This window comes from Ostrinia furnacalis, unplaced genomic scaffold (genome assembly GCF_004193835.3).
Source record: "Ostrinia furnacalis isolate ACB-3 unplaced genomic scaffold, ASM419383v2 OfSCF2036, whole genome shotgun sequence".
NCBI classification, from domain to species: domain Eukaryota; kingdom Metazoa; phylum Arthropoda; class Insecta; order Lepidoptera; family Crambidae; genus Ostrinia; species Ostrinia furnacalis.
In genome coordinates this window covers 529,824-555,117 of record NW_021132275.1, presented here as the reverse complement: position 1 = coordinate 555,117, position 25,294 = coordinate 529,824, and the positions used below count along the sequence as shown (strand labels likewise).

General features: G+C 36.6%; 3 protein-coding genes across 7 annotated transcripts in view; 1 reads left to right on the top strand and 2 right to left on the bottom strand.

The window, feature by feature from the left end:
* The window catches only part of Obp73a (Odorant-binding protein 73a), a 40,052-nt gene extending 35,901 nt beyond the window's left edge, over positions 1-4,151 (bottom strand). For both annotated transcript variants that reach the window (XM_028306575.1, XM_028306574.1), the window contains exon 1: positions 3,927-4,151. In XM_028306575.1, the coding sequence (XP_028162376.1) occupies positions 3,927-4,010 (84 nt within the window). In that variant the 5' untranslated portion in view covers positions 4,011-4,151. The remainder of the gene's footprint in view (positions 1-3,926) is intronic.
* A 2,278-nt stretch (positions 4,152-6,429) lies between these two features.
* On the top strand, positions 6,430-19,738 carry LOC114354272 (aminoacylase-1). 4 transcript variants are annotated; one of them, XM_028306565.1, is made up of 10 exons: positions 11,007-11,153; positions 13,518-13,687; positions 14,151-14,322; positions 15,483-15,525; positions 15,628-15,629; positions 16,938-17,008; positions 17,730-17,840; positions 18,173-18,268; positions 18,671-18,804; positions 19,494-19,738. In XM_028306565.1, the coding sequence occupies exons 1-10, from the start codon at positions 11,072-11,074 to the stop codon at positions 19,696-19,698; spliced, it is 1,086 nt and encodes a 361-aa protein (XP_028162366.1). In that variant the 5' UTR covers positions 11,007-11,071; the 3' UTR covers positions 19,699-19,738. The 4 variants fall into 4 exon arrangements, with proteins under 4 accessions (XP_028162365.1, XP_028162366.1, XP_028162364.1 ...); XM_028306564.1 differs by lacking the exons at positions 11,007-11,153; positions 13,518-13,687; positions 14,151-14,322; positions 15,483-15,525; positions 15,628-15,629 and adding exons at positions 6,430-6,583; positions 7,338-7,507; positions 7,948-8,119; positions 9,244-9,390; XM_028306563.1 differs by having other exon boundaries at positions 15,483-15,629.
* Positions 19,739-19,823: 85 nt separating this feature from the next.
* LOC114354274 (facilitated trehalose transporter Tret1-2 homolog) lies at positions 19,824-22,246 on the bottom strand. The gene is made up of 4 exons (XM_028306567.1): positions 22,128-22,246; positions 21,583-21,746; positions 20,629-20,767; positions 19,824-20,500 (listed from the first exon to the last, which is right to left on the bottom strand). The coding sequence occupies exons 1-4, from the start codon at positions 22,210-22,212 to the stop codon at positions 20,172-20,174; spliced, it is 717 nt and encodes a 238-aa protein (XP_028162368.1). The 5' UTR covers positions 22,213-22,246; the 3' UTR covers positions 19,824-20,171.
* Between the last annotated feature and the right edge of the window lie 3,048 nt (positions 22,247-25,294).

Below are 25,294 nucleotides of genomic sequence, written 5' to 3'. Positions count from 1 at the left end.
AGTTACTCTGCGTAGGCGCAGCCTTGCTGACGCTCTATATGGCCGTGTGTAGGATGCATGTGACGTTAGTGGCTGTGTGTAGTGTTTTAACGCGGTTTTAAAATAAAATAGGATTTTGGTTTATGCGTCTGTTGAAGATTTAGACGGACTATTATGACCTTTATAAATGCAAGGATAAAAATATTAGAAGAAACGATTAGAAAGCAAACTGATTGGTACTCAAAAAAGTAACTAAAAAGGTTTGTCTTTTTTGAATTACAAAAAATAACAGTAACTGTATGTTACATACATATTTACACAAATTAAATTGTGTACTCGTACATGTCTGATTCGATCACGCAGGGAAACTCCGAGCATAGCCCGCTCCATCGCCCTTTGGGTGACCTTGAGCCTTCTTATGAGGCCCATAGTAAGCGACCACGTTTCGGATCCATATGTCAACACTGGCAACACACACTGCTCGAAGACTTTCGTCTTGAGACACTGCGGTATTTCGGACATGAGTATATGAGTCCTCCTACTAGGTGGACCGACGATCTGGTAAAGGTCGCGGGAAGAGCCTGGATGCGGGCAGCGCAGGACCGTTCATTGTGGAAAACCTTGGGGGAGGCCTTTGTCCAGCAGTGGACGTCATTTGGCTGAAACGAACGAACGAACTCGTACATGTGTAGAAATGTCACAAAAGCCAATTACAGAAACACATTGTACTAAGTACTAAACACGATTATTTTAATGTGGGAATAATAAAGAATTATAAACATCTTCTTTCCCCACTTCTTATATCATCACTTAATTAACCCAAGACTATCATGTGGCATACCACATCATTTAGTTAAACCAGCCATTTACATTACGTCAGGGGTGCTAAACCTTCCGTCGCGTCTGCCACGGCCCAATTATCTATTACGTAGCATCGATTATGAATACTCGGTTCATGCCAGAGTGGCATTCGCCACAGACCTTATAATATCTTTGCATAACTGTCAAACTTTATGCAACAATAAGTTATCGCAAATTATTGCCTAATTTCGCTGTTTTTGATATTGATTTCAGTTTATCCAGTTTACAGTTAGGATTTTACAGGCTTTCATAATTTATGTTTGTCCAACCAAAGTGACAGACTCTCAGTCGACTCAAAAAGTCTGACATCGGAGTAGTGACCTCATTTATTGCAACCTACCCGCTAGTTATCATTTTCATAATTTATGAAATAGCTGAAAAACATGTTTGGTATTTGACAGTTCTTACGTTTAATATAATCATCTAATATTTTTAAGGAGATCAAAAAACTTTTTAAGGCACATGCTTGACAACTACATACAACTCTATTTTATGCATCAAGTTAGTTAAAAGATATTTTCATGGTTTTGTTGTACCCTCATTTTACAGAAGTATGTAATGGGCACCTGGTACTATTATTATTTCATTCCAAAGTAACACTAACCCACTTAGTTCGCTTCGATGTCAAAACAATATCTTAGAATTTTCCCATCATAAAGAAAGCTTGGAAAATGCATGGAAATAGAAAGCATACACCATCGAATGTGTGAACCGTGACGAAGATAACCCATAGCGATGCGCAAGCGCGGCTTTCTCTTACGCACCAATTGTTGACGACACCTGCATTTAGCGTTGCACAAACTAATTAAAGGGTTACGTTTGAATTTGGAACGTCGTTGGTTAGGGGTGGTGAAATGCACAATATTTATTTCTTCAAGCTCAATGAAAGCGAGATCATTCTGCAAGATTAACAAAATTGGCAACAAACAACTTCTACTTATTTGTTTTATTGTACCTAGTTGAATTTTTTTTTTTTTTAGGTACTACTTATTGTATTTAAAATTGAAAATTGAAATTGTATCATAAAACTTAGAAATGAAACGGACGAATGAACTCATTATTGCAATAATTCTTGTAAATGTGGGATTAATAGACATGTATGTACACGAAAAGTGAGTATAAACAATTGTTAGGTAAGGTAAATCGTAATTAGCTTTTACTAACAAGTATTTCTGGATAAAATCATGCTTGATTTATTTATAGTTTGTTTCAATGAAGATGATCACGTCTAATATTTGCAAATACTAGCCAAATCTTTAAGTTTATTAAGTGCGTACGTACTTAATATGCATGCAAAATTGTTACAACGAAAGTTAAGTGTATCATATCTAAAGTAGATAAGTAGGCTTTTATTATGTCAATGTAAATATTGGAGGTTTTGCATTTCGTACTCGACTACAGCTTGCACTTATTCATACGTGTTTAAGTTCACATTTTCGTCTGCTCTCGAGTACTCGCAACATATTACACAATCAGTTATCTCCTTGTCGATGATAAAATATCGAGCGTCATGGTCAATGTTCGGTTCGCCATAAGGTGACACAGTAACGTGGTATAGTTGTATAGCAGACTATAGCACAGACAACCGCATGTCAAACTAATCTTTGTGACATCTTATGTGTGTTGTAATAGGGGCGATATTACAACAGAAATTAAGTTTTTCCACAATGAACGGTACTGCGCTGCCCGCATCCAGGCTCTTCCCGCGACCTTCACCAGATCGTCGGTCCACCTAGTAGGAGGCCTGCCCACGCTACGTCTTCCAGCCCGTGGTCGCCACTTGAGAACTTTTCTGCCCCAACGGCCATCGTCTCTACGAGCTATGTGCCCCGCCCACTGCCACTTGATTTGTACATTAGTCATCATTAATATGCACAGAGTTTCTTAAAATTATTATTGTGTAGAAGATATGACTGAAACCTACTGAAAGAACTTTTTCACCTTACACCCATGACTGTGATTGTTAGCTAAATGGCCAAGCCACATATTTTAAGGTGTAGAGTTTGCTAAGTTACACCCTAGTTGAACACTATTTTAAAGTGACGTTTAGTATAACGTTTAGTACCACTTTAAAACTACACTGGTAGAGTTATTTAGAAGCTTTTGGCTCTATATCAAGCCACATGGTCTCATCTTGGCTACTTTGACGTGAAAATGTTCTTAGTGGAATTTTCAGGAAAAAAAGTTTTGAAAGGTCCTCGTGGAGTTCAAATCCTTGATAAATAAAATATTGGACACGGCATTACTTGTGTCCTATTTAAAGATCTGTTTTAAATATTGTTGTAAAACTATTTTTAAAGCAACCTTGCAATGAAAATACTGTCATTTATGCAAGTATACAACCTTCATTAAGATTATGAATTTACATACAACTTACGATGATATTTAACATTGTTTATTATTTTGTATACTTCCTTGAATACATGTTAAGTAGGTAATTCAGTTTGTATTAATGTAACAAGTACCTACTAGTTAATAGAAATAAGGTTCTGTTTATATGACATTCTTATAATACTTATGAGTATGGTAGAGGAAAATTGCTATAGTGAATTAAGTTAACGATATGGTAAGTAAATATTTGTTCAATCAGACGTAGTAATAGAATGTACACCCGATTTAACTAAATATACGAAATACAGCAGGTTAAATACTCGTAATAAGAGAGAGTGGTAGAGAGGCATTAACTTCACCTTTTGTACTGTAGTTTTTAATAAATAAAATCGATCAGATAAGCAAGTAGAATTAAAGAATTAGTTATGTAACATTTTAATTTATAGATATAGAGATACGGACCTAACAACACATTGTATGTAATCCCGTCTGACAAGATATCGCATTCAAGGCTAGAAACTAGAGCAAAGCAGTTTTGACGTTTGCGATTACCAAGTTTCTAATGTATCGGAGTTACATTTTAAGTTCGATCGTCCTTGGTATACGATACGACCTATTTTTACTCAATTAAAATAGAAATAAAAACAAAAGAGGTTTTATCTCGGAAATTATTAATACATTTGTTTTCTAAGAAAGAATAGATTTTTTTTATTCTAAGGTTTAGTAATTCAAAGTGGTTAACGTCTATGACTTACGCTATCAGCTGATATGGCGCTATCACTCAATGAGATGCCGAAAACGCAGAGACAACACAGGAGCCCACTAATTTTGCGAACCATTTTGTTTTCACACAACACAACCTCTTTTCGAACTTTGGCACAATTTGAATTTTTAAATTTCGATCGTGTTTTTTTTCTGCGAGGCACGTGCGGCGAAAGGTGCGCGACTGTTCTCGCTATGGAATGGAACGCAACTTGCAACTTGTGAATGTGGCGATTTTGAAAGGCCCGCGTAGGAGGGTTTCGCGCGTTTTCTGCCCGCGTTCCGTTCCACGCGAACTGAATTTTAGTTTTTGGCATCGTCTTTTTTTATAAACATTAAATTCATTAATGTTCTACTTTGACATACTTAGGTCACAACTTAGGTACACTTTTTGAGAAGTTGCAAGTGAAATTAATTATGTACTTACTTAGTTAATTAAATAAATTAGTATAAGGTAGCAAAAAATGTGTCGTGGACGGTCTATTAGGAGCTAATTTAATAAAGTTAATGTGTTGCATATTTACACGAAATTAAAATTTTATATCCCGTTGTATCTATTTAGTAAGACTTGTAATTGTATCTAATTCAAACTTCCTGAAATATTTGGCATTGCTAGTTCTTGAATTTTAATATTACTACATTATGCTGTTCAGGATGTTTTAATCACGTTAACGTGCGCCTGTAATTAAAATAACTTCAAACTATGTACACAAATTGTGCATCTTACTAAACAATGACGACGTTTTATGGGTCTCATCAAATGATAAGAGCCCGTATTCACAAACATTACTATGAGGTCTCATAGTGCGCTANGTTTAAGTTGTCAAAACCAACTGTTATGTGAATCCTACAGAAATCTCATTTGATACTCAATTAGGTACCTACTGTGTTTAAGATTTACTAATTTGTTAAGCATATTATCATATCGAAACCATGTACATAGGTAGCATATCGGAAGCATGATCAAATAGTGCCAATAATAAAAAGTCTATTTTTTATTATCTAGTAAATATATTAACTACCTGACGGTATTTTTGATCTCAATTTTAATTAAATTTTTGGATGTTCAGAAAAAGTACATATTACCAAATAACACCTTTGTTGATGAAACGAATTTAGTGTATTTTATTGTTAATCAATTTAAACTATTATGATATAAATTTAACAACATAAATATTATTAATTACAGTAAAAATGTAAAACTGTCACATCCGTGTCATGCAGTGTCACGTCCGTGTTTACGTAGGCTATTTTGTTTCCTTTCTGAGGGCTTTAAGGTTGTCCATATACATCAAAAGTATGCTTTTGGTTTATACTTTCGATACACATCGCAAAAAGTTTAAAAATAAAAACTTTAATTTTTTTAAAAAAAATTGGCACAAATTTAAGAATGGCCCATTTAGTAAGACTTGTAAATGTATCTAATTCAAACTTCCTGAAATATTTGGCATTGCTAGTTCTTGAATTTTAATATTACTACATGCTGTTCAGAATGTTTTAATCACGTTAACGTGCGCCCGTAATTAAAATAACTTCAAAATATGTACACAAATTGTGCATCTAAACAAAATGGCGACGTTTTATGGGTCTCATCAAATGATAAGAGCCCGTATTCACAAACATTACTATGAGGTCTCATAGTGCGCTAGGAGGCACAGGGTGACACACGAACCAATCACAGAGCTCTGTTCAACGCAGTACGTTCGATTTGCTGCTTCACCGTTTGTGAATACGCATTAGATTGTCGCATTTCTTCGCGGGTATTTGACTTGTTAACTTATCAACAACTTGGTAAGCAATAAGTACCTAAAGTAAGTAAGTAAGTGGTAATTAATGGTAAGTAAGTTCGGCATAGCTGGTTGTAATAGTTCTCCTTGATCATAAGTAAATCGTAAAATTCTTCTATTCTTATGATTATTTCTTGAGATCAAGCCATATCAAAATAAATCTACCTACTCCACTTCAATAAAAGATAATCATGAAATAAATAATCTTGACATCAAGCGAAAACATAGATAGGTATCTTCGATTGTATCAGAACACTTTGTGCATGTCCGAAATAAAATCGACCTTTGATCTGGTAGAATATTTACTGTTTCTTAGCAAACTACACTTAGTTACAGCAGAGTAAATACAAATGAGTAGGTCATCTTCATAGAAACGCACCGAGCACGGTTTGTATGTGAGCGTGCCAATATACGAAAGCGGCGCGCACGCACACACTGACAAAATTCGGCGCAACCACGACAGGCTCCCCGCTAATCCCCGCTAAATTTTGTCAGTGTGTGCGTGCGCGCCGCATACGAGTTGGCGCGCTCACATACAAACCGCGCCCGTGCGTTTCTATGAAGATGACCTACTCATTTGTATTTACTCTGGTTACAGATTACACACAATGATAAATGTTTTATGTGTATCTTCTACATAACCCTCTACATTTATGTTATCTTTATTGTCAACTAGAAACTTAACTCAATAGATAAGCGGTAAGAAAAATGCAGTGTTCGTAGTGCGATCGGAGAAACAATACATTTAACTGTGTTTCAGAATATTAATAAATAAATAACAATGTCTGCTATAAAAGACGAAGTAATAGAGCGGTTTAGGGAGTATTTGCGAATTCCCAGTGTTCAACCAGATGTCGACTACAGTAAGTATTTTTGTTACCTATTCATGTATACGTAGCTATAAATGTAGAGTTATAAGAACTTTTTAGGTATAAGAGTGGAAATGCATGTTTATACTTACTTAAGTTGTAGCTATAGTAGATAGTAACACCTATAGGTTTAAGTGAAAAAGAAAATACTAGAACTAGATGTTTTAGTGTCTCATTATTTTTGACACAGTAAAACATTATTTATTTTTATTCCCATACTCGTAGAATCATGCTTATTGTAACTGTACTGTCAGCTGTTTGTTCCGGCGTTTCTTCTCAGCACTTGCTATATTATGTTTGTCTCGAAGCGCTGGTAGGGCCCAAAAGATAAGGAGACATGTAAAGTGCCCCATAAGAGCTACCTTTTCTTTTTTATTATTTTCTATTGACGTTTATTAGTGCCACTTGTGGTCTAAACTGAATAAATATTTTTGATTTTGATTTTGATTGAGCATCAGGAAAAGTTGCACACTTATGACAGTAGACTTGCTGTAACTAGTTACTGTATTTATTCATCAATATCATTCATCATTTCAGTCACAGCACACTGCTGAACATAGGCCTTCCTCAATGATTTCCAACTTCCATATTGCCCGCTTGGTAGCGGCCTGCATCCAGTGCCTTCCTGTACTTACATCTAAATCCCGTTACGTTTCAAGAATTCCATGTGTTTTACACCTCTAGTAGAATCAACACAATCTATGCCTCTCTAAAATAATTAATAACATTAATTGTAAATGTTACGCAGGTGATTGCGTGAAGTTCCTCAAAGGCCAAGCGAAGGACTTGGACCTACCAGTGGCAGTCCACGAGCTGGTGCCACGCAAGCCGGTAGTGGTGATCACCTGGGCTGGCACAGACCCTAAGCTGCCTACCATCCTCCTCAACTCTCATATGGACGTTGTCCCTGTTTATGAGGTTTGTAGCTTTGGAACAGACGTACTTAAACGTTTTTTTCTTTTCTGCTTTTAATTTAACATTCATTCACTAGAAATCATTCATGTTTTGAAAGCAGGCGCCACTGAGTTTAGGCTGAAATTACGTTTTTTTAAAAACATCTATTCATTTCATTATGATCAGAAAGGGCACTTCACTTTTATGTTACTGCAACATAGAAACTTCCTATGTGTTTTAAACCACAAGGTGTGGTCTGACATCATTGTGGGCCCTTCGAAGCATTTACCTACTTCAAAACTTCTCAAGTCTTAACTCTTAAGATTATCCCACCATTTGTCGACCCCAGAACCATTGAGTTTACTGGACTATGGGCATTAAGTATTGCTTATTGCTACAAGCTAAGCTACCCTAAAGTATTCCAAAATCACTCTTTATCTTTTAACATTCACTCTCATCATCAGGAGCATTGGACTCACCCACCTTTCGAAGCGGTAATATCAGAGGATGGGTTCATATACGCGCGAGGCACCCAGGACATGAAGGGAGTGGGTATGATGCACCTAGAGGCTGTCAGGGCGCTGAAAAACAATGGAGTCAGACTGAAAAGGACTGTACACGTCAGTTTTGTACCTGGTAAGCATATTCAAAGAATCCAGGATTTTTGACAGGGAACTGAAAAACGCTGAGGTTAGTTTGAAAAGAACTGTACACGTCAGCTGTGTTAAACATGTCCCCAAAAACCAGAACTTTATTTGTCTCAAGATATACATACTGGTGTCTAATGCCCGTTTTCATCCCATCAATCCCTAAAGTGACCCCTATGAAAACAAAATTCATATTATGTGTTATCATATGGGTCACTTAAAAAATAGGGATTGATGGTAAAAACAGGCATTAGTTCATGGGACCAACAAAGGGATCTACTTAACCACTTCGCCACCTTTCGTCGTTTCGACCCAATGAAATCCACTGCCTGACTGCTAAATGGATTCCTTCCCGATGATTTCCAAAATGACCTGCATCTAGGTGCTTCCCGCAACTTTCACAGATAGTTGGTCCATCGAGTTGGTGTTTTACCCATCTCTCGTTCCACTATGAGCCTGCCTAAATCCTAAAGCTTGATATCAATTAAATCCAATTAGTACTTATCTAACTATCAATAAATAATATCGGTATAATCGATAATAAAGAATAGGTAGAGCTCTGAGATAAGCACAACAATAAACAAAATAATGATAATGTTGTCACGATGATGGCGACTAGATAACGAATAAATAAAGTTAAATAAACACAACCTGATTAGGTACTTAATTAATATCATTATCAAATTCTGTTATCTTATAAATACATCTATTAGTAGTTTAACTTCTTTAGATACAGTTATAAATTATTACTACGAGCTATGGTATTATGATAGATTAACATATTATTAATATTAGTAATTACATATACCCGTATTTTTACATGTGTTTTTAAACAAAAAGTAGCTCTACCTACTCATCACCATCATCTTCTACTATATAAAAATAAGTCCGGTTTTCCTCCCTGACGCTATAACTCCAGAACGCACGAACCACGGTTTCCACGGTTTTGCATTCGTTGGAAAGGTCTCGGGCTCCGTGAGGTTTATAGCAAAGAAAATTCAGGAAAAAATTCAATGGAAAAGCGGGAAGGGGGTAAAACGGGATCGACGCGTACGAAGTCGCGGGCGGCCGCTAGTTTTTTATGAAATTCATCATCATAATGGAACTTCCCAGATGAAGAAATAGGCAGCGCTGACGGAATGGAGGTGTTTTCCAAGTCGGAAGAGTTCCGAAGACTGAACGTTGGCTTCGGGCTGGACGAGAGTATGCCCGGCACCGGCGATGTATATGAAGCTTTTAACGGAGAGAGAACTAGTAGACGTAAGTAGCTTTTGAAAAATGACAATTGATTCGTATTTCTCTAGCACTATAACTTAAACTCGTAGATGAACTACACTGGTCATCACAAAAATCGGCCCACCTACGTTTTACAGGAAAACTCGTTTCTACTGACACAATCATGGTGCCCCAACAATATTGGTGTTATTTGAAAGCCCAATAAATATCCTTAAAGAAAAACACATTTAATTTCTTAATAAACGATTAACATATACCTACAATAAATGTGACTTGAAAAACTTGAAAAATGACCTCACTTTGGGCTCACCTCTGGGATCAATTAGACCAATTTTTATGGTTATAAAACCAAATAATGATTTCACGTGTCCTCTTTAACAGATGGATAGCGATTAATCCCAACTTAACAGTTTTATAGCCATTTTTGAAGAAGTGACTGGATTCTTCTACAGACACATTTTTGGGATAAAAACCTTTCCCTTAATGAAATGAAGTTTAGAACTAGGCTTTTAAATGGTAATATAGTATAGTAATATTGGTGGGAAGTGGGGACGCATACGTTTGAAAGTGCTTGTCGCGGGTGGGTCGATTTTTATGATGACCAGTGTAGTTACTTTACACCATCGTTCAACTATAGAGTTTCCAACGTGGCAAAAATCGGAACCAGCGGTCCGATATTGACGGTGGCGCCCCCCTGTCAATGTCACGGATGGGAAAGTTCGTTGTAGTTAATCTAAATACTATAACCCAAGCATTGATTCAAACTTGTGAATCATTTCAGCTAAATTACGTCCACTGCTGGACAAAGGAAGGAGAGGTCCAAGGATTTTCATAACGAGCGGTCCTGCGCTGCCCGCATTAGTTTCTTTCAGCGACCTTCTCCAGATCGTTGGTCCACCCACTAGGGGGCTTGCCCACGCTAAGTCTATATTAAAGTCAAAAAGACAATATTTAGACCAATCTATGGACAAATCGATTGTTTCACTGTTGATTTATACTTCAGTGAATTTCAGAGTAATTTCATAATGCTTGCACATCGTTCTATGACCACATTATCCGTGTTTCAGTAGTGTTTCATTAGATAAAATTGCAAAATTGCACACCATAAGAGCCTTAGCCAAGTTGTGTGATCCTTTATACGGTGGTAATTAAGCAATAACGAAAAAATATGGCTTCAGAATAATTAATGAACCCACTCTCTTACCAAATGTACCATTAACTCTGTCATACGANAGAATATTGATTTTTTCTTAGCAAACTACACTTAGTTACAGCAGAGTAAATACAAATGAGTAGGTCATCTTCATAGAAACGCACTGAGCACGGTTTGTATGTGAGCGCGCCAATATACGAGAGCGGCGCGCACGCACACACTGACAAAATTCGGCGCAACCACGACTGGCTCCCCGCTAATCCCCGCTAAATTTTGTCAGTGTGTGCGTGCGCGCCACATACGTATTGGCGCGCTCACTTACAAACCGCGCCCGTGCGTTTCTATGAAGATGACCTACTCATTTGTATTTACTCTGGTTACAGATTACACACAATGATAAATGTTTTATGTGTATCTTCTACATTATGTTATCTTTATTGTCAACTAGAAACTTAACTCAATAGATAAGCGGCGAGAAAAATGCAGTGTTCGTAATGCGATCGGAGAAACAATACATTTAACTGTGTTTTAGAATATTAATAAAAATTAATAATGTCTGCTATAAAAGACGAAGTAATAGAGCGGTTTAGGGAGTATTTGCGGATTCCCAGTGTTCAACCAGATGTCGACTACAGTAAGTATTTTCTCTGTAATTAAATGTTACCTATTCCTGCATAGTAGGGTGGAGCGTCATTGTATGGTTAAAAAAAAAGTTACGTAAACGAACTTGAATACCTGCTAAAAGTTGCATGAGAGCAAGATAATAACAAGGATATTTTTATTTTATTTTTAAAATGTATTTTTTAGCCCTCTACCGTCGTTTTAATTTAATTATTTTTTATTGTATGGCAATTTTCTAAGATCTTTGTATTCTTAAACAGAACAATGAAAATAGAATTAATTTAAAGGTGTTTTGTAAATAGAAAATAAATTTTATGAATAAAAAAGTTTAATTCGAAAAATCACTGTTAGAAATAATTGAAAAAATATATGGAAAAATCACAAAATTTAGATTTTTTTAAATTTTTATTTAGAACATTGCAATTCTATTGGTATTGAAAGATGTCATAATATTGCTCGTTCAATTGTTTCTAAATCAATTTTTTGCTTTAGAAACATTCACTATTTTAAAATTAATTCATATCAATGAAAGGTACTTGAACTTGAATGCTCTAATACTCCAGGTACTTTGTTGTCTTTTCTTGCTGCCATTATTTGTCTCAAGCTCTCTGATATAAATAATTGTTTTTCATAGTACATCATAGCTAACAAAAGATGCTTAGGGTGTGCAAAAAACGTGACTCTTTGAATAACTCGTTTAATTAATTAAAGTAATTTTCTTAACATTTGATTACAAAGACTTTAATAATGTAATCAATATCAGTCTTGCTTTGCTTGATCTGATTTAAACTTCCTGTTGCTATTTTTCTAATTTTTTCTGATCTAGTGAAAATGCTCTTTCTAATAATGCTATTTCTCATCTTTTGGACAATTACAAGTGCTCAAATTACTAGATTTATAAGAAAACTATCTAATAGTTCTTGTATGCATTTTTTATATTGCTGTAGATTAGCGTTGAAGTTATCTGATTGTTTTGGTTATGGAAAGCGAATGAAATGTGAATACTTATTAAAACAACACTTTAACAATTGTTTTATTCGTTGTATCGTAACATAACAACAGGCTAAGAAGTTTTCCTATTAGTTTCGACTAAAGATTGAGAAATACAACGGGCTGTTTACCTTTTATTTCCAACTAGCTGACCCGGCGAACTTCGTACCGCCTTAGCGTAGAGATTTTCTTAATATTTTTTTCCGTAAGAACCATCCTTGGACTTCCACAAACATTTAAAAAAAAGAATTATCGAAATCGGTTCAGCCGTTCACACGTGATGCCGTGACAACGCGAAACGGGTTTCATTTTTATATATATAGATTAGCGACTCGCCCCTGCTTCGCATAGGTAGGTACAACGTAATGTCTTATACTTAAAAATCTTCCTCTTGAATCACTCTATCTAATTTAAAAAAAAAACAGGTGTCAGTGGTAACACTGATTAAGGTAAAAAACAAAGAAGGAGATCCTAAAATAGGTCCCTATGAGTGATTAATTTCGATTTTATTTTGACTTTGGAAGAATAAAATTAGACAACGCAATTACGAACTATCTACTTGATTCATATCAGTCAACTAAAGATAAAGACATAAGACAAAGATAGAAAGAAGAAAATAGGTAACTGGACTAATTCTGATGTCAACAGTTCAAGTTGCAAAGTTACGCGCTGACTGTGAGTTTTGCTTATAATCGGCGCTTTTAAGCTTTTATTAATGTATTGTTTTAAGTTTATGACAAGCTTATAATGATTTACAATTATTTTTTACGATGTATATTATATTTAAAGTTACAAAAATATATTATTTATCAAATAAAACCTATTCTAAGGTAATTTATGATTTTTGCAATAAAGTCCTATTTTTTCACTTTTATGAAATATTCAAAAGCCAGTAGAGGGCTAAAAAATGGTCGCAATATTTTTTATTTATTTTTCTCGTAACCTTTGCAACAAGATGCAACTTTTAAGAGGTATTCACAAACGCAAATGTAAAAAAAAAATTTTCGCTCCACCCTACTGCATAGGTATGTAGCTATAAATGTAGAGTTAAATTACCTAGAAAGTTTAAACTTTTTAGGTAATAACAGAGTGTAAATATAATGTACATACTTACGTAGGTACCTACTTACTTAAGTTGAAGCTATAGATAGTAACACCTTTAGGGTTTAGTGAAAAATAAAATAAGTACATACTAGATGTTCTAGTGTCTCATTCTTTTTGACACAGTAAACATTATTTTATTCGCATACAGTAAAAGTATGTAGTTGTAACTGTAATATCCTGGTGCTGGGTTCCAAGACTTCCATGTGTTTTACTCCTCCAATAGAAACAATCAACACATCAAATCTATGCTTTTCTAAAAGAATTAAAAACATTTACAACGCAGGTGACTGCGTGAAGTTCCTCAAAGGCCAAGCGAAGGACTTGGACCTACCAGTATCAGTCCACGAGCTGGTGCCACGCAAGCCGGTGGTGGTGATCACGTGGACCGGGACAAATCCTGAGCTACCTTCCATCCTCCTCAACTCGCATATGGACGTAGTCCCTGTTTATGAGGTTTGTAGCCACGAGAGTTTATGAGCTTTGAACAGATGTAGGTGCGAAACGTTTTTTCTTTTCTGCTTTTATTTTAACATTCATTCAGTAGTAATCACTTATGTTTTAAAAGCAGGCGCCACTGAGTCTAAGGTAAAATTACTTTTTTTTTTAAAACAATGGAAACGTCTATTCTTGTCAGAAAGGGGACTTCACTTTAATGCTACTGCAAAATAGAAACTTCCTCATCAAGATGTTTTAAACCACAAGAGTGGTTTCCAACTCGGCTATCTGACATCATTGTGGGTCGTTCGAAGCATTCCTACCTATCTCAAAACTTCTCAAGCCATAACTCCTAACCACCATTTGTCGACCCCAGAACCATTGAGTATATTGAATTATGGGCATAAGTATTGCTTATTGCTACATGCTAAGTATCCCAAAATAGTTCTCTTTATCTTTTAACATTCACTGTCATCATCAGGAACATTGGACTCACCCACCTTTCGAAGCGGTAATATCAGAAGATGGGTTCATATACGCGCGAGGCACCCAGGACATGAAGGGAGTGGGTATGATGCACCTAGAAGCTGTCAGGGCGCTGAAAAACAATGGAGTCAGACTGAAAAGGACTGTACACGTCAGCTTTGTCCCTGGTAAGCATGTTCAAAGAATCCAGGATTTTTGACAGGGAACTGAACGCTGAGGTTAGTTTGAAAAGAACTGTACACGTCAGCTGTGTTAAGCATGTCCCCAAAAACTAGAACTTTATTAGTCTCAATATAAACGTACTGGTGTCTTTTATCCGTTTTTATTCACCATCAATCCCTAAAGTGACCCCTATGAAAACAAAATTCATATATGTGCTATCATATGGGTCACTTTAAAAATAGGGATTGATGGTAAAACAGGCATTAGTTCCCGGGAGCAAAGGGATCTACTTAACCACTTCGCCACCTCTCGTCGTTTCAGCCAAATGACGTCTACTGATTTACAAAGGCCATGAAATGCACTGCCGGACTGCTAAATGGATGCCTTCCCCAAAGATTTTCAAAATGACCTGCATCTAAGTGCTTCCCGCAACTTTCACGGATCGTTGGTCCACCGAGTTGGTGTTCTACCCATCTCTCGTTCCACTATGAGCCTGCCTAAATCCTAAAGCTTGATATCAATTAAATCCAATTAGTACTTATCTAACTATAAATAAATAATATCGGTATAGTCGGTATTAAAGAATAGGTAGAGCTCCGAGATAAGCACAACAATAAACAAAATATTGTTGTCAAGATGATGGCGACTAGATAACGAATAAATAAAGTTAAATAAACACAACCTGATTAGGTACTTAATTAATATCATTATCAAATTCTGTTATCTTATAAATACATCTATTAGAAGTTTAACTTCTTTAGATCAGTTATAAATTATTACTACGAGTATTTAGAGCTATAGTATTATGATAGATTAACATATTATTAATGGTCTTCACTTAGCTATTAGTAATTACATATACTCGTATTTTTGAATGTGTTTTTAAACAAAAAGCAGTTCTACCTACTCATCACCATCATCTTCTACTATATAAAAATAAGTCGGGTTTTCCTCCCTGACGCTATAACTCCAGAACGCACGAACCGATTTCCACGGTTTTGCATTCGTTGGAAAGGTCTCGGGCTCCGTGAGGTTTATAGCAAAGAAAATTCAGGAAAAAATTCAATGGAAAAGCGGGAAGGGGGTAAAACGGGATCGACGCGTACGAAGTCGCGGGCGGCCGCTAGTTTTTTATGAAATTCATCATCATAATGGAACTTCCCAGATGAAGAAATAGGCAGCGCTGACGGAATGGAGGTGTTTTCCAAGTCGGAAGAGTTCCGAAGACTGAACGTTGGCTTCGGGCTGGACGAGAGTATGCCCGGCACCGGCGATGTGTATGAAGCTTTTAACGGAGAGAGAACTAGCAGACGTAAGTAAAAGGCTTTGTTCCTACAACCTTAAATGAAAACTGGCCACTGGGTCCCATGTCCCTATTGACAAAATATTAGGTTCATTTAAGCTTGTAATGAAACGAAGTTTAAGGCTGAGTTGCACTACTAATCTTTGACCGTAACTATAACGATACCCGGTGATTTTTGTGTGGAGTTTGACATATTTTTGACGTTTGTTACAGTCAAAGTAAGATGGTGTAACCCAGCCTAAATCTCGATTCCAACCCAAGCATTGATTCAAAGTTGTGATTCATTTCGTTCATTTCAGCTATATGACGTCCACTGTTGGACAAAGGCCTCTCCCAAGGATTTTCATAACGACCGGTCCTGCGCCGCCCGCATTGCATCCAGATTTTTCGAGCGACCTTCTCCTACCTGTCTTCCGGCCCGTGGTCGCCACTCGAGAACTTTTTTGTGATTTATTTAAAGGTCAATCAAAAAACTAATCACCGGACAAATCAATTTAATGACTATTGATTTATACTTCAGTACGAGTTCAGTGTAATTTCATAATGCTTGCACATTGTTCTATGACCACATTAACTGAGTTTCAGTAGTGTTTCGTTATAAAATTGCAAAATTGCACACCATAAGAGCCTTAGCCAAGTTGTGTGATCCTATAAATAAATGTATACAGTGCTAATGAAGCAATAACTATAAAATATGGCTTCAGAATAATTAATGAACCCACTCTCTTACCAAATGTTCCATTAACTCTGTCANTCATACGAGTACTTTTGCGAAATTAATAACATTCTTACTTAATTACCTAGCTTAAAACTTGCAAAACATAATTACCGATTTTATCTGAACCAAGCAACCAGTGTGTGACTAGATAGCAGATCCAAGCCTAGCTACCATTAAGATGTACATCGGCGACAATAACTCAGTATTTTCGTAACTAAATTGAGCAATTTGAGCCTTTTCACAAGCTAATTAGAGAATAAAAAGTCGTAGAGGTAAAAAGAGGATTTCTAAGTGCGAGACCCGATTATTATTTTCTGTATGACTCTACCAAGATTGATTTTATCAAACTAAAGCGTTTATCTTCAACACCTCCTATTTGTTCTGGAGTTAAGTGGTTATGGAGTTCAAATATTTGTTTTATTTATTGAAATTCTTTATTGCACACACAAAAAAGGGGTACAAAACTTAATGTGGTATTCTCTACCAGGATGTTTAGGTTTAGAACCTATTATGTGACATGTCTTTGGCTTGATGAATTTCGGGCATTTAATTTTAGCCTTGTGTATTTTTAAGATGTTTTAATTGTTATTTTATTGTAGCGTTAAAGGTGACGTGCACTGGAATCCCAGGCCATGGATCCCTACTAAATGACAACACAGCCGGGGAAAAAGTAAGTCAAAAGATAAACGACAAAAAATATGACTAGTGTTAGAAAATTATCTATATTTTTACCCGACTGCGCCAGAAAAAAGGGCTATTTTAGTTACTAGGGCATGATAATGCTAGAGCGACAGACAGACTGATAGAGCGACTATATTGCAACCTTTAATTCAATCGATAAACTAAGGCAGTATAAATTACTCGTACTAAATAAGTTTTTGCCTAAATAATGAGTTAATTTTGCAACAAATTCCTATGTCAGAATAAATAGGTATTGCGTGTGAATGCAAAGCGTTGCCACAGTTTTCCAGTTCAGTGCTCTTCATGATCAATATTTGGTGGCTATTTAGTCTATGTTTTATGTTACTAGCTTATGCCTGCAGCTTCGTTGTGTAAATCAGTTAGAAAGACACAGAAAGTATCTAGCTGTTTGTCACGTAATTAATAAAAATGGTCGTAAAATTTCTCTATTTTGTACCACACTTTTGTATCCTAGCTTGTGAAATGAATATGTTATATCTCTTTATTTTAATGTGTTTTTCTTTAGGATAAAATGTGATTCGAGTACTGTGTACTAGCGGCCACAATGCCAGCTACCCATTTCCATTTTTTCTCTCGCTCTCATCAATGGTGATTATTCGCGATAGAACGAGACGACATGACCGGAAACTGGTAGCTGGAACTGTGGCCGATTAGTACCTTCCTAGTTAAAAGTTTTATATATTTTTCAGCTTCACTATGTGATCAGCAAGTTCATGAAACTACGTGAGGAGGAAAGGAAAAAGCTGGTTTCTGGTACACCCTATGGAAATGTTATAACTGTCAACTTGACACAGACTGAGGTAATCCATCTAATTATTTAATTTAGTTACAGGTTAAGATCAATTTTTCCCGCAAATACCAAAAATAAGTGTACCTATTTATTACAGACACATTTTTAAGTTAAAAAATAGAGTAATGTTGAGTATTAATGAGCTAATTGTACCCAGGCATTTAACATTTTATGTGCGAATAAGAATTTTTATTGTATTTGTGTTAATTGATCGTTAAATTAATAAACATGACAAAGCTCTTTATCATCAGATGGTTAGAGCTTGTCAAACATTAAATTAATTAGGACAGTTTTTAATTATTTAGCTTTATTTCTTTAGTGCTTCGTGTATTTTTGTTACAGGGTGGAGTTCTAGTGAACGTTTTGCCAGAGTTTTTGTCAGTCTCGTTCGATATGAGAATCCCGCCTGACCTTGACCACCAGGAACTCGAAGACATGGTAAAAAAAATTTTCTTTATCAATCAAGCAAGTCGTAATACTACAGTTATTAGTTATGTAGCACTTCAGCTTAAAAATATTTATGGTTCTTTATTTTGCACAATTATGTATCCTTACGAGCAAAAGTATGGAATCACCCGCTTGTGGCTCGTGTGTTTTGTTCCTAACGATTTACGCTTACGATTTACGTATTCACAAACATTACTATGAGGTCTCACAGAACCAATCACAGAGCTCTATTCAACGCTGTGCGTTCGATTTGCTGCTTCACTTAAGCAAGCACCGTTGGTGATACGGGCGTTAATCTTCATAGTTATTTTGTACCAAAGAGTGTACTTACTTACCTACCTAGTTCTTCTTCAATCTAAAAATAATATTAACTCTTTCAATCTTACTTTTAAGATCAAATCCTGGTGTGAGGAAGCAGGAGACGGTGTTACACTCGAATACTACAAAAAGAACCCAGAGATCAAAAGTACGAGGATTGACGGCAGCATTCCTTTCTGGACCGCCATGAAAAGTGTCGTCAATGACATGTAAGTAAAATAAGGACAAAACAGTCCTTTGTATTGCAATATTAGATTTTGAAGTATCTGATACCATAATTAAATGCTGAGAAAAGTTAGAGTTTACAGATAAACCCGATAACTATCATACTTTTTGGTACTTATCTACCTTTTAATTAAGACAGACCGCAAGATTTAATGACATTAGCTACTTTTTCCAGCTTTATGACATCGTGGTATGCAATGCTGTCGCGAGCAATGTGTTCTGTTTTTGGGCATATCGCTGTGACGCTGGCCAGTGTCGACTGGCCCCGCCCCCTTTTCACTTTTCCCTTTATATATATCCTTGGACATTTTACACTGCGCTTCTAGTCCCAAACTAAGCAAAGCTTGTACTATGGGTACTAGACAACGGATATAAACATACTTAAATACTTTTTTTTTTTTTGTAAATACATACTTATTATACATAGAAAACACCCAGTCCAATACAAACAAATATGTTCATGCACACAAATGTTTGTACTGTGCGGGAATCGAACCCGCTACCTCCGGAATAATAGTCCGTTTCGAACCACTACACCAAACGGCCGACTTTAGTTTCTGTGATCCGTGGTTGTGCTCTTACAGTGAAGGCTTTACAACCTCATGATGATGATAAGACTGTTGCAATTGCAAAAGTTACTGACCCAGATTTCAAACTATTTTCTCTCGTACAGGGGCTACAAAATGAACTGCACCATCTGCCCCGGGGCGACAGACGCCCGTTTCGTCCGCAACCAGGGCATCCCGGTCATCAGCTTCTCTCCAATTATCAACACGCCTCGGCTCCTCCACGCTCATGATGAGAGGATCCATGTTGATGAGTACAGGAGGGGAATTAGTGTCATGGAGAAGATTTTGACTGCTGTTGCTAACGTGTAAAGAAGCGAATGTATTGTGGAAATAAACTAAGTTAAGTATATTCTAATTGCATTTGTATTTTTCGTTTGAACTGGCGGCCGCCCGCGTCTTCGTACGCTTTTTACCCCTTTAGGGCTGGAGTTTTGTAAAATTCTTAGTGAGCACCTACGTTCTAAAAGGAACCCCCATGCAAAAATTGAAACTCCTAGCACTTGCAATGTATAGATGAAGTAGCTCTCAGAAACGTTTCCTGATTGGCCCATTTTTTAAGGAGCTTTTTAATTACTCCAATTTCAGTGTGTAGGGTTTCTACTTGATAAAAATCAAAGACATGCACCACATGTATTATGACAATAGCTCTATTTACTGTAACACTTTCTTAATACATACTCGTACAAGAAGACATATTTTCATAAAAAACCTTCCCGTCTGTTCCTAAACTCCTTTTGAAATATGGCTTTACCACATTAATTTAACTATTACCATAATTTCACTTATTCTCTCTCATCCTTTGAAGCACTTGTAGACCCTTCACTCTGTCTGTCTTTCTTTTTCTTCCTCAACTGCAGTACATCTGATTTGTCCTGGTCTGATTTATTCTCTGATTTGTTCTCCGATTTATTCTCCGATTTTTGCTTCTTCATATCTTGTGACTTGGTTGCGTTTCTGTCGACGTTCCTTGATGAAGACCCCTGGCTAAGTTGTGCGGCAATCACGTGGCGCTGTGACACTAGCGTGGCGCGACGATCGTTGAAGTACTCCTCTATTTCTTGGAGAGTCAGCCCTTTTGTCTCTGGCAAGTAGAAGTAGAGGTATATGCTGCCTGAAAACAACTGTTATTTTGAAAAATGCAGACTTACGCAACATTTTTGTTAATGAACGAGTCAAAAGTTCTACGAGCTATATTTTATTGTGAAAAAAAGACTGAATTAAGAGGTAGGAGTGGCTCACCTAATAAAGAAGAAGTTCCAAAGCATAAAGTTATATTAGCGATTCCGATTAGATTTCGTAAATATGGATACAATTTATTCACTCCAAATATCATGAAATTCAACAACGACACTGTGATGCCACCCAATAATCCACGCACCTGAAAATATTCAAAATAAGGTAGTACCTTGTCTGTATTGTGGTAAACGACTTTTGACCTTTAACCCGATTGAGTTAACTGCGCACCTGTACCTCTAGCATGAACAACTTTCGTCTTCGAACCGTTTGCGTACTCGACAAAATTCGATACTCAACCATCGAATGAAACGATAACGTGACAATTTTGATTCTCAAAATAAGTTTCATGCAATCATATCTCATACTAAGTTCACTTTACGACACGTTCACAAGGGCGCCGTTGTAGTTTTCGTGCTAAATCTTTTGATGGCGATTCGAATACGCAAACGATTCTAACTCGAAAATTTTTGCTAGCCGTACTGGTAGCAGTGACGTCACATCGACGCTCTGGTACGGATGGGACCAACGGGGGGAGGCGTGCGGATGAGTGCGAGGGAGAGACGTATTCTCAATCGGGTTGTAGTGGGAGACCCCATGACCAATGCGACTTTTTAAGTACCTATGTAGTATTGTAGTCATCTACTGTAGCTTAAATTACACTTACATTGTCACCATATTTGTCTTTCAGCATTCATAGCATAAAATCTACGTGTCTTACCTATAGTAATTATATTTTTTCTAAATAATAGAGTCATTTTAATCCTTTCGATCCTTGTTTTTATCTAAATAAAGTATAAGGGTCACAGTTCCAGCTACCCCTTTCCGGTCATGTCGTCTCGTTCTATCGCAAAGAATCACCATTAGATGAAAGCGAGAGAAAAAACCGAAATGCTAACTGGAACTGGAGGCCACTGTACAAAATATGGCGGTCTAGGGAGACTAACAGCTAAAACTGACCTGCAATGGATACAGTTCGTACATGATCAGAAGCGGTATGGTGTAGTAGCCGAGGGTGGCGAACATGACGGTGGACACGTAGCACACCACGGGAATGACGCTGGGCGGGCTCTTGGAGTGAATGTACGAGCCCAGAGCTATGAATGATAATCCTACACCGACACCTGCAACACCAAAATGTACAAGATGCAACAAGATAACAAGTTCAAAAAATTGTAAGTCGTCTACGGAAAAAAAAATTTCGCTCGACTTGTTTGGCTCGGATAAGTGTGTTCACCTTAAAATGTAGGCTTTGTTACACAACAAATCGATTGATATCTTATTCATCAAAATATTAGATGAATAGTAAGTATAGACGCTACGGAACAATATACCGAGGTACAAAATACATACCTAACATTAATAAAACTTTCCTCTTGACTACGCCGTAGTAGGGTAAAAAAGCTACGAGTTTCTAAGAGCGAAAGTTGAGTCGACAATGCAGGAAAAGTATATAAAAACAAATTGCTTACTTCATGCCTGCCAGACTCAAACTGATTGCTTACTTGATATCAACGCCTGAGGTTTCCTTCCAATTCTGTACAACATCAACGAAGAAAAGATTCCAGTAATAAACCTTGTCATGCCCATTGCAAAGTTGCCCAAGTTGGCGTCAACTGACGAGTTAGATCCCTGAAAATTTTACAAAATGGTGAGAGATACGGAAGATAATAAAGGGTGTAAGACAAAGGTCAGCAAAACATGAGTTCACGTTTTGTCTCTTGTTTTTCCTTTTTTCCACTGTGTAGTAGTATACGCACAGTAGGTATTTAAATTTTTTATTTTAAATACCTACTGTGCGTATACTAAATTAAAATATTAAAATAAGAAATTAAAGTCGCTCTTGATGTCGGTGAAGAGAGAGAAAATTATGAAATGTATTAAAAAATGGACGGTTTGAATTTTCGGAAAAAAAAAATATCAATTCAAATTGTTTAAAATTGTTATCCAGTTTGATATTGAACTTCAGAGGTTAATTTTATGCCGATCTGCCAATGTTCCCTGTATTTTGACTACTTACACAAAAAAATGTTACCTCTATAAGTTCTATGGTCCACATGAAAATGATTGTAACCCCTGAAATCTGTGATAGTAAAATATAAATGAATACAATCCAGAATGGTCTGCACACTCCTTTAGTGAACAAAAGGCATAACTCTTCTTTAAACTGTAATCTGAAATTAAAATAATGTATTTGTGTGTGTATTCATGTGAATACAGGACCTATGTGGAAAGTGTGCATTTTGTTTTCATAACTTTAAGACGTGTTTAGCTTTAGCTCACATTTTTCAACAAGAATCTAGAGATTCTTGAACATAAAATTCTATGATTGTCAGAAAAACTTGAATATTCTGCATATTAATTAAAGGATATCATCCATTTTGGTCCAAAATCAAAAGTGCCGGCCAAAAAATAAAAGTGCTGTATTCTGATAGAATACGTCCGCCTTAGCATTTATTACTATGGCCACCACTGTGCATCGTAGTATTTGAGCTCTAAAAATATATGAAACGACTGACTTTGATCTCAAATACTACGATGCACAGTGGTGCTACAGCTTTGGTGTCATAGTAACAAATACTAAGGCGGACGTATTCTGTCAGAACACAGCACTTTTTTTTTTATTGGCCGACACTTTTGATTTTGAACAAAAAATGTATGAATCGTCGATGAATTTTAGATCTCAAATACTCGACGCATAGTGGTGCTACAGCTTTGGTGCCATAGTAACAAATGCTAAGGCGGACGTATTCTGTCAGAACACAGCACTTTTTTTTTATTGGCCGACACTTTTGATTTTGAACAAAAAATGTATGAATAATCGATGACTTTTAGATCTCAAATACTCGACGCACAGTGGAGCTACGGCTTTGGTGCCATAGTAACAAATGCTAAGGCAGACGTATTCTGTCAGAATACAGCATTTTTTTTTTGTTGGCCGGCACTTTTGATTTTGGACCAAAAATATATGAAACGTGGATGATGTCCTTTTAAGCATACGTTAATACTGCATCACGCAAGTGGAGTTTAAAAAGATCGGATTTTAAATGGCTGATCAAGTTCGAGTCTTTGAATAAGTATTAGTATCATTTGGAGACAGAAGAGTACAAAGGGCCTAGTGTGAGTACCAAAGAGCATAAGTGAGTACTTACATCAAACGTGCTCACTTGTGAGCGCGTCAAAAAATGACATTAAATTATGTATGACGGATACAGCGCCCCTAGCGGGAAACGTTGAAAAACTAAAATTTTCATACAATTTTTAAACGTGCTCACTGGTGAGCGCATTTGATGTAAACTCACACTCAGCCCACACACAGGTCACATTAAAAAAAGTCTTACAATTTCACAAAATCAAGAATATAACCTACGAATGTTGTTCACCGTCTTGTATTCCATTAGATCATTAATTTCCCTGTCCACCTTATATTTCTTCGATCTGAACCATTTTAAGGTCTTTCTGGCGTTTTCTTCTGTGCCTTTGAGGAGCACGAAATATGGAGTTTCGGGTAGCAACATGTTGAATAAGAAGAGGAATAATGAATACGCTCCGCAAACGTAGCATATTGTAGTCCATTTCAGAAAAGCTCCAAATGCTGCCTGAAAATATGGATAAGTAGTTCTAACAAATGAAAACAATTCTTAGTTACAGAAAAAACGATCTCAATAAACACAAAAATATATTGTTATTCGTAACAGCAACCAATTTAAGTTCTTCGACAAAAGGTATCAAAACTGGCTTTGCACTGAAATCTCTTTATTACAGTGAGTCGCACAGTGTTAAGCCGGATCTACAGCGCGTGTTTTTTCATCATTTTCTGTCGCCAATTTTGTTGAATGTTGACATGTTTTTGTTGATTATGTAGGACAAAACACGAGCTGGAGACCAGGCTTTAAGTTACATTGTCTTGGGCACCAGAGAAGTGTTAGACCGAGGCAATTGAATTCCTAAAATTTGAGAATAGGAGGTTCCTAATTGTTTACCAGTATTGTTAAGCCCATAGACATAGCCAGGTTGGGGAGGGCCCCGACTGTCCCACGCATGTTCGGCAACGATATCTCCGTGACGTAGATCCTTGGCGCACCCATTGACATGCCGATCCCTAGCCCTGTTATTATACGTCCTGAAAGAGCAAACTTATTATCTCTATTCCATTTTAATAAGAATTTATTATTTCCATATGCTTCAACAGCTCTTCCTTTGGCATTTGAGGAACTTTGCCTCGAGCGAGATAGGATAGAGTTTCTTCCTACAGACTGACTCAAAATGACTGTATGATACTTATCAAAGTCAGTGCCTAAAGAATGGGAGCGGCATGGGAGGGGTGACATTGACATAATATATTGTGACTTGACAAATCATATAATTCTGAAGGAGAAAGTCTCACTGACGCTACGAAATCACCAGGCACCCAGGCACTGACTGAGGTTACCTATAGTTTATTTACCTACCTTCCAGATCACTAACTGACCATATAATAAAGAGTTCTAACATTTATAACTTGAAGTCTCACTGTAAAATAAAGACTAGGAACTCTACATACAAGAAATATCATTAAAGGACAATGACCAAAAATGTATGGAGTGTGGTCCAAATGTCCACCACTAACGAGACCTATGTAGTAAAATAGTCTACTAAATACTGATTCATTATAACCAAACCGCAATCAAAA

Coding starts and splice junctions, on each gene's coding strand:
- LOC114354272 (XM_028306564.1), top strand. CDS start 6,502: ATGTCTGCTATAAAAGACGAAGTAATAGAGCGGTTTAGGGAGTATTTG. Junction 17,009..17,729: donor ACAACACAGCCGGGGAAAAA/GTAAGTCAAAAG, acceptor TATATTTTTCAG/CTTCACTATGTGATCAGCAA. Junction 18,805..19,493: donor AAAAGTGTCGTCAATGACAT/GTAAGTAAAATA, acceptor TCTCTCGTACAG/GGGCTACAAAATGAACTGCA.
- LOC114354274 (XM_028306567.1), bottom strand. CDS start 22,212: ATGGGCATGACAAGGTTTATTACTGGAATCTTTTCTTCGTTGATGTTG. Junction 20,768..21,582: donor ACGAACTGTATCCATTGCAG/GTCAGTTTTAGC, acceptor GAATATTTTCAG/GTGCGTGGATTATTGGGTGG. Junction 20,501..20,628: donor TGGAACTTCTTCTTTATTAG/GTGAGCCACTCC, acceptor AGTTGTTTTCAG/GCAGCATATACCTCTACTTC.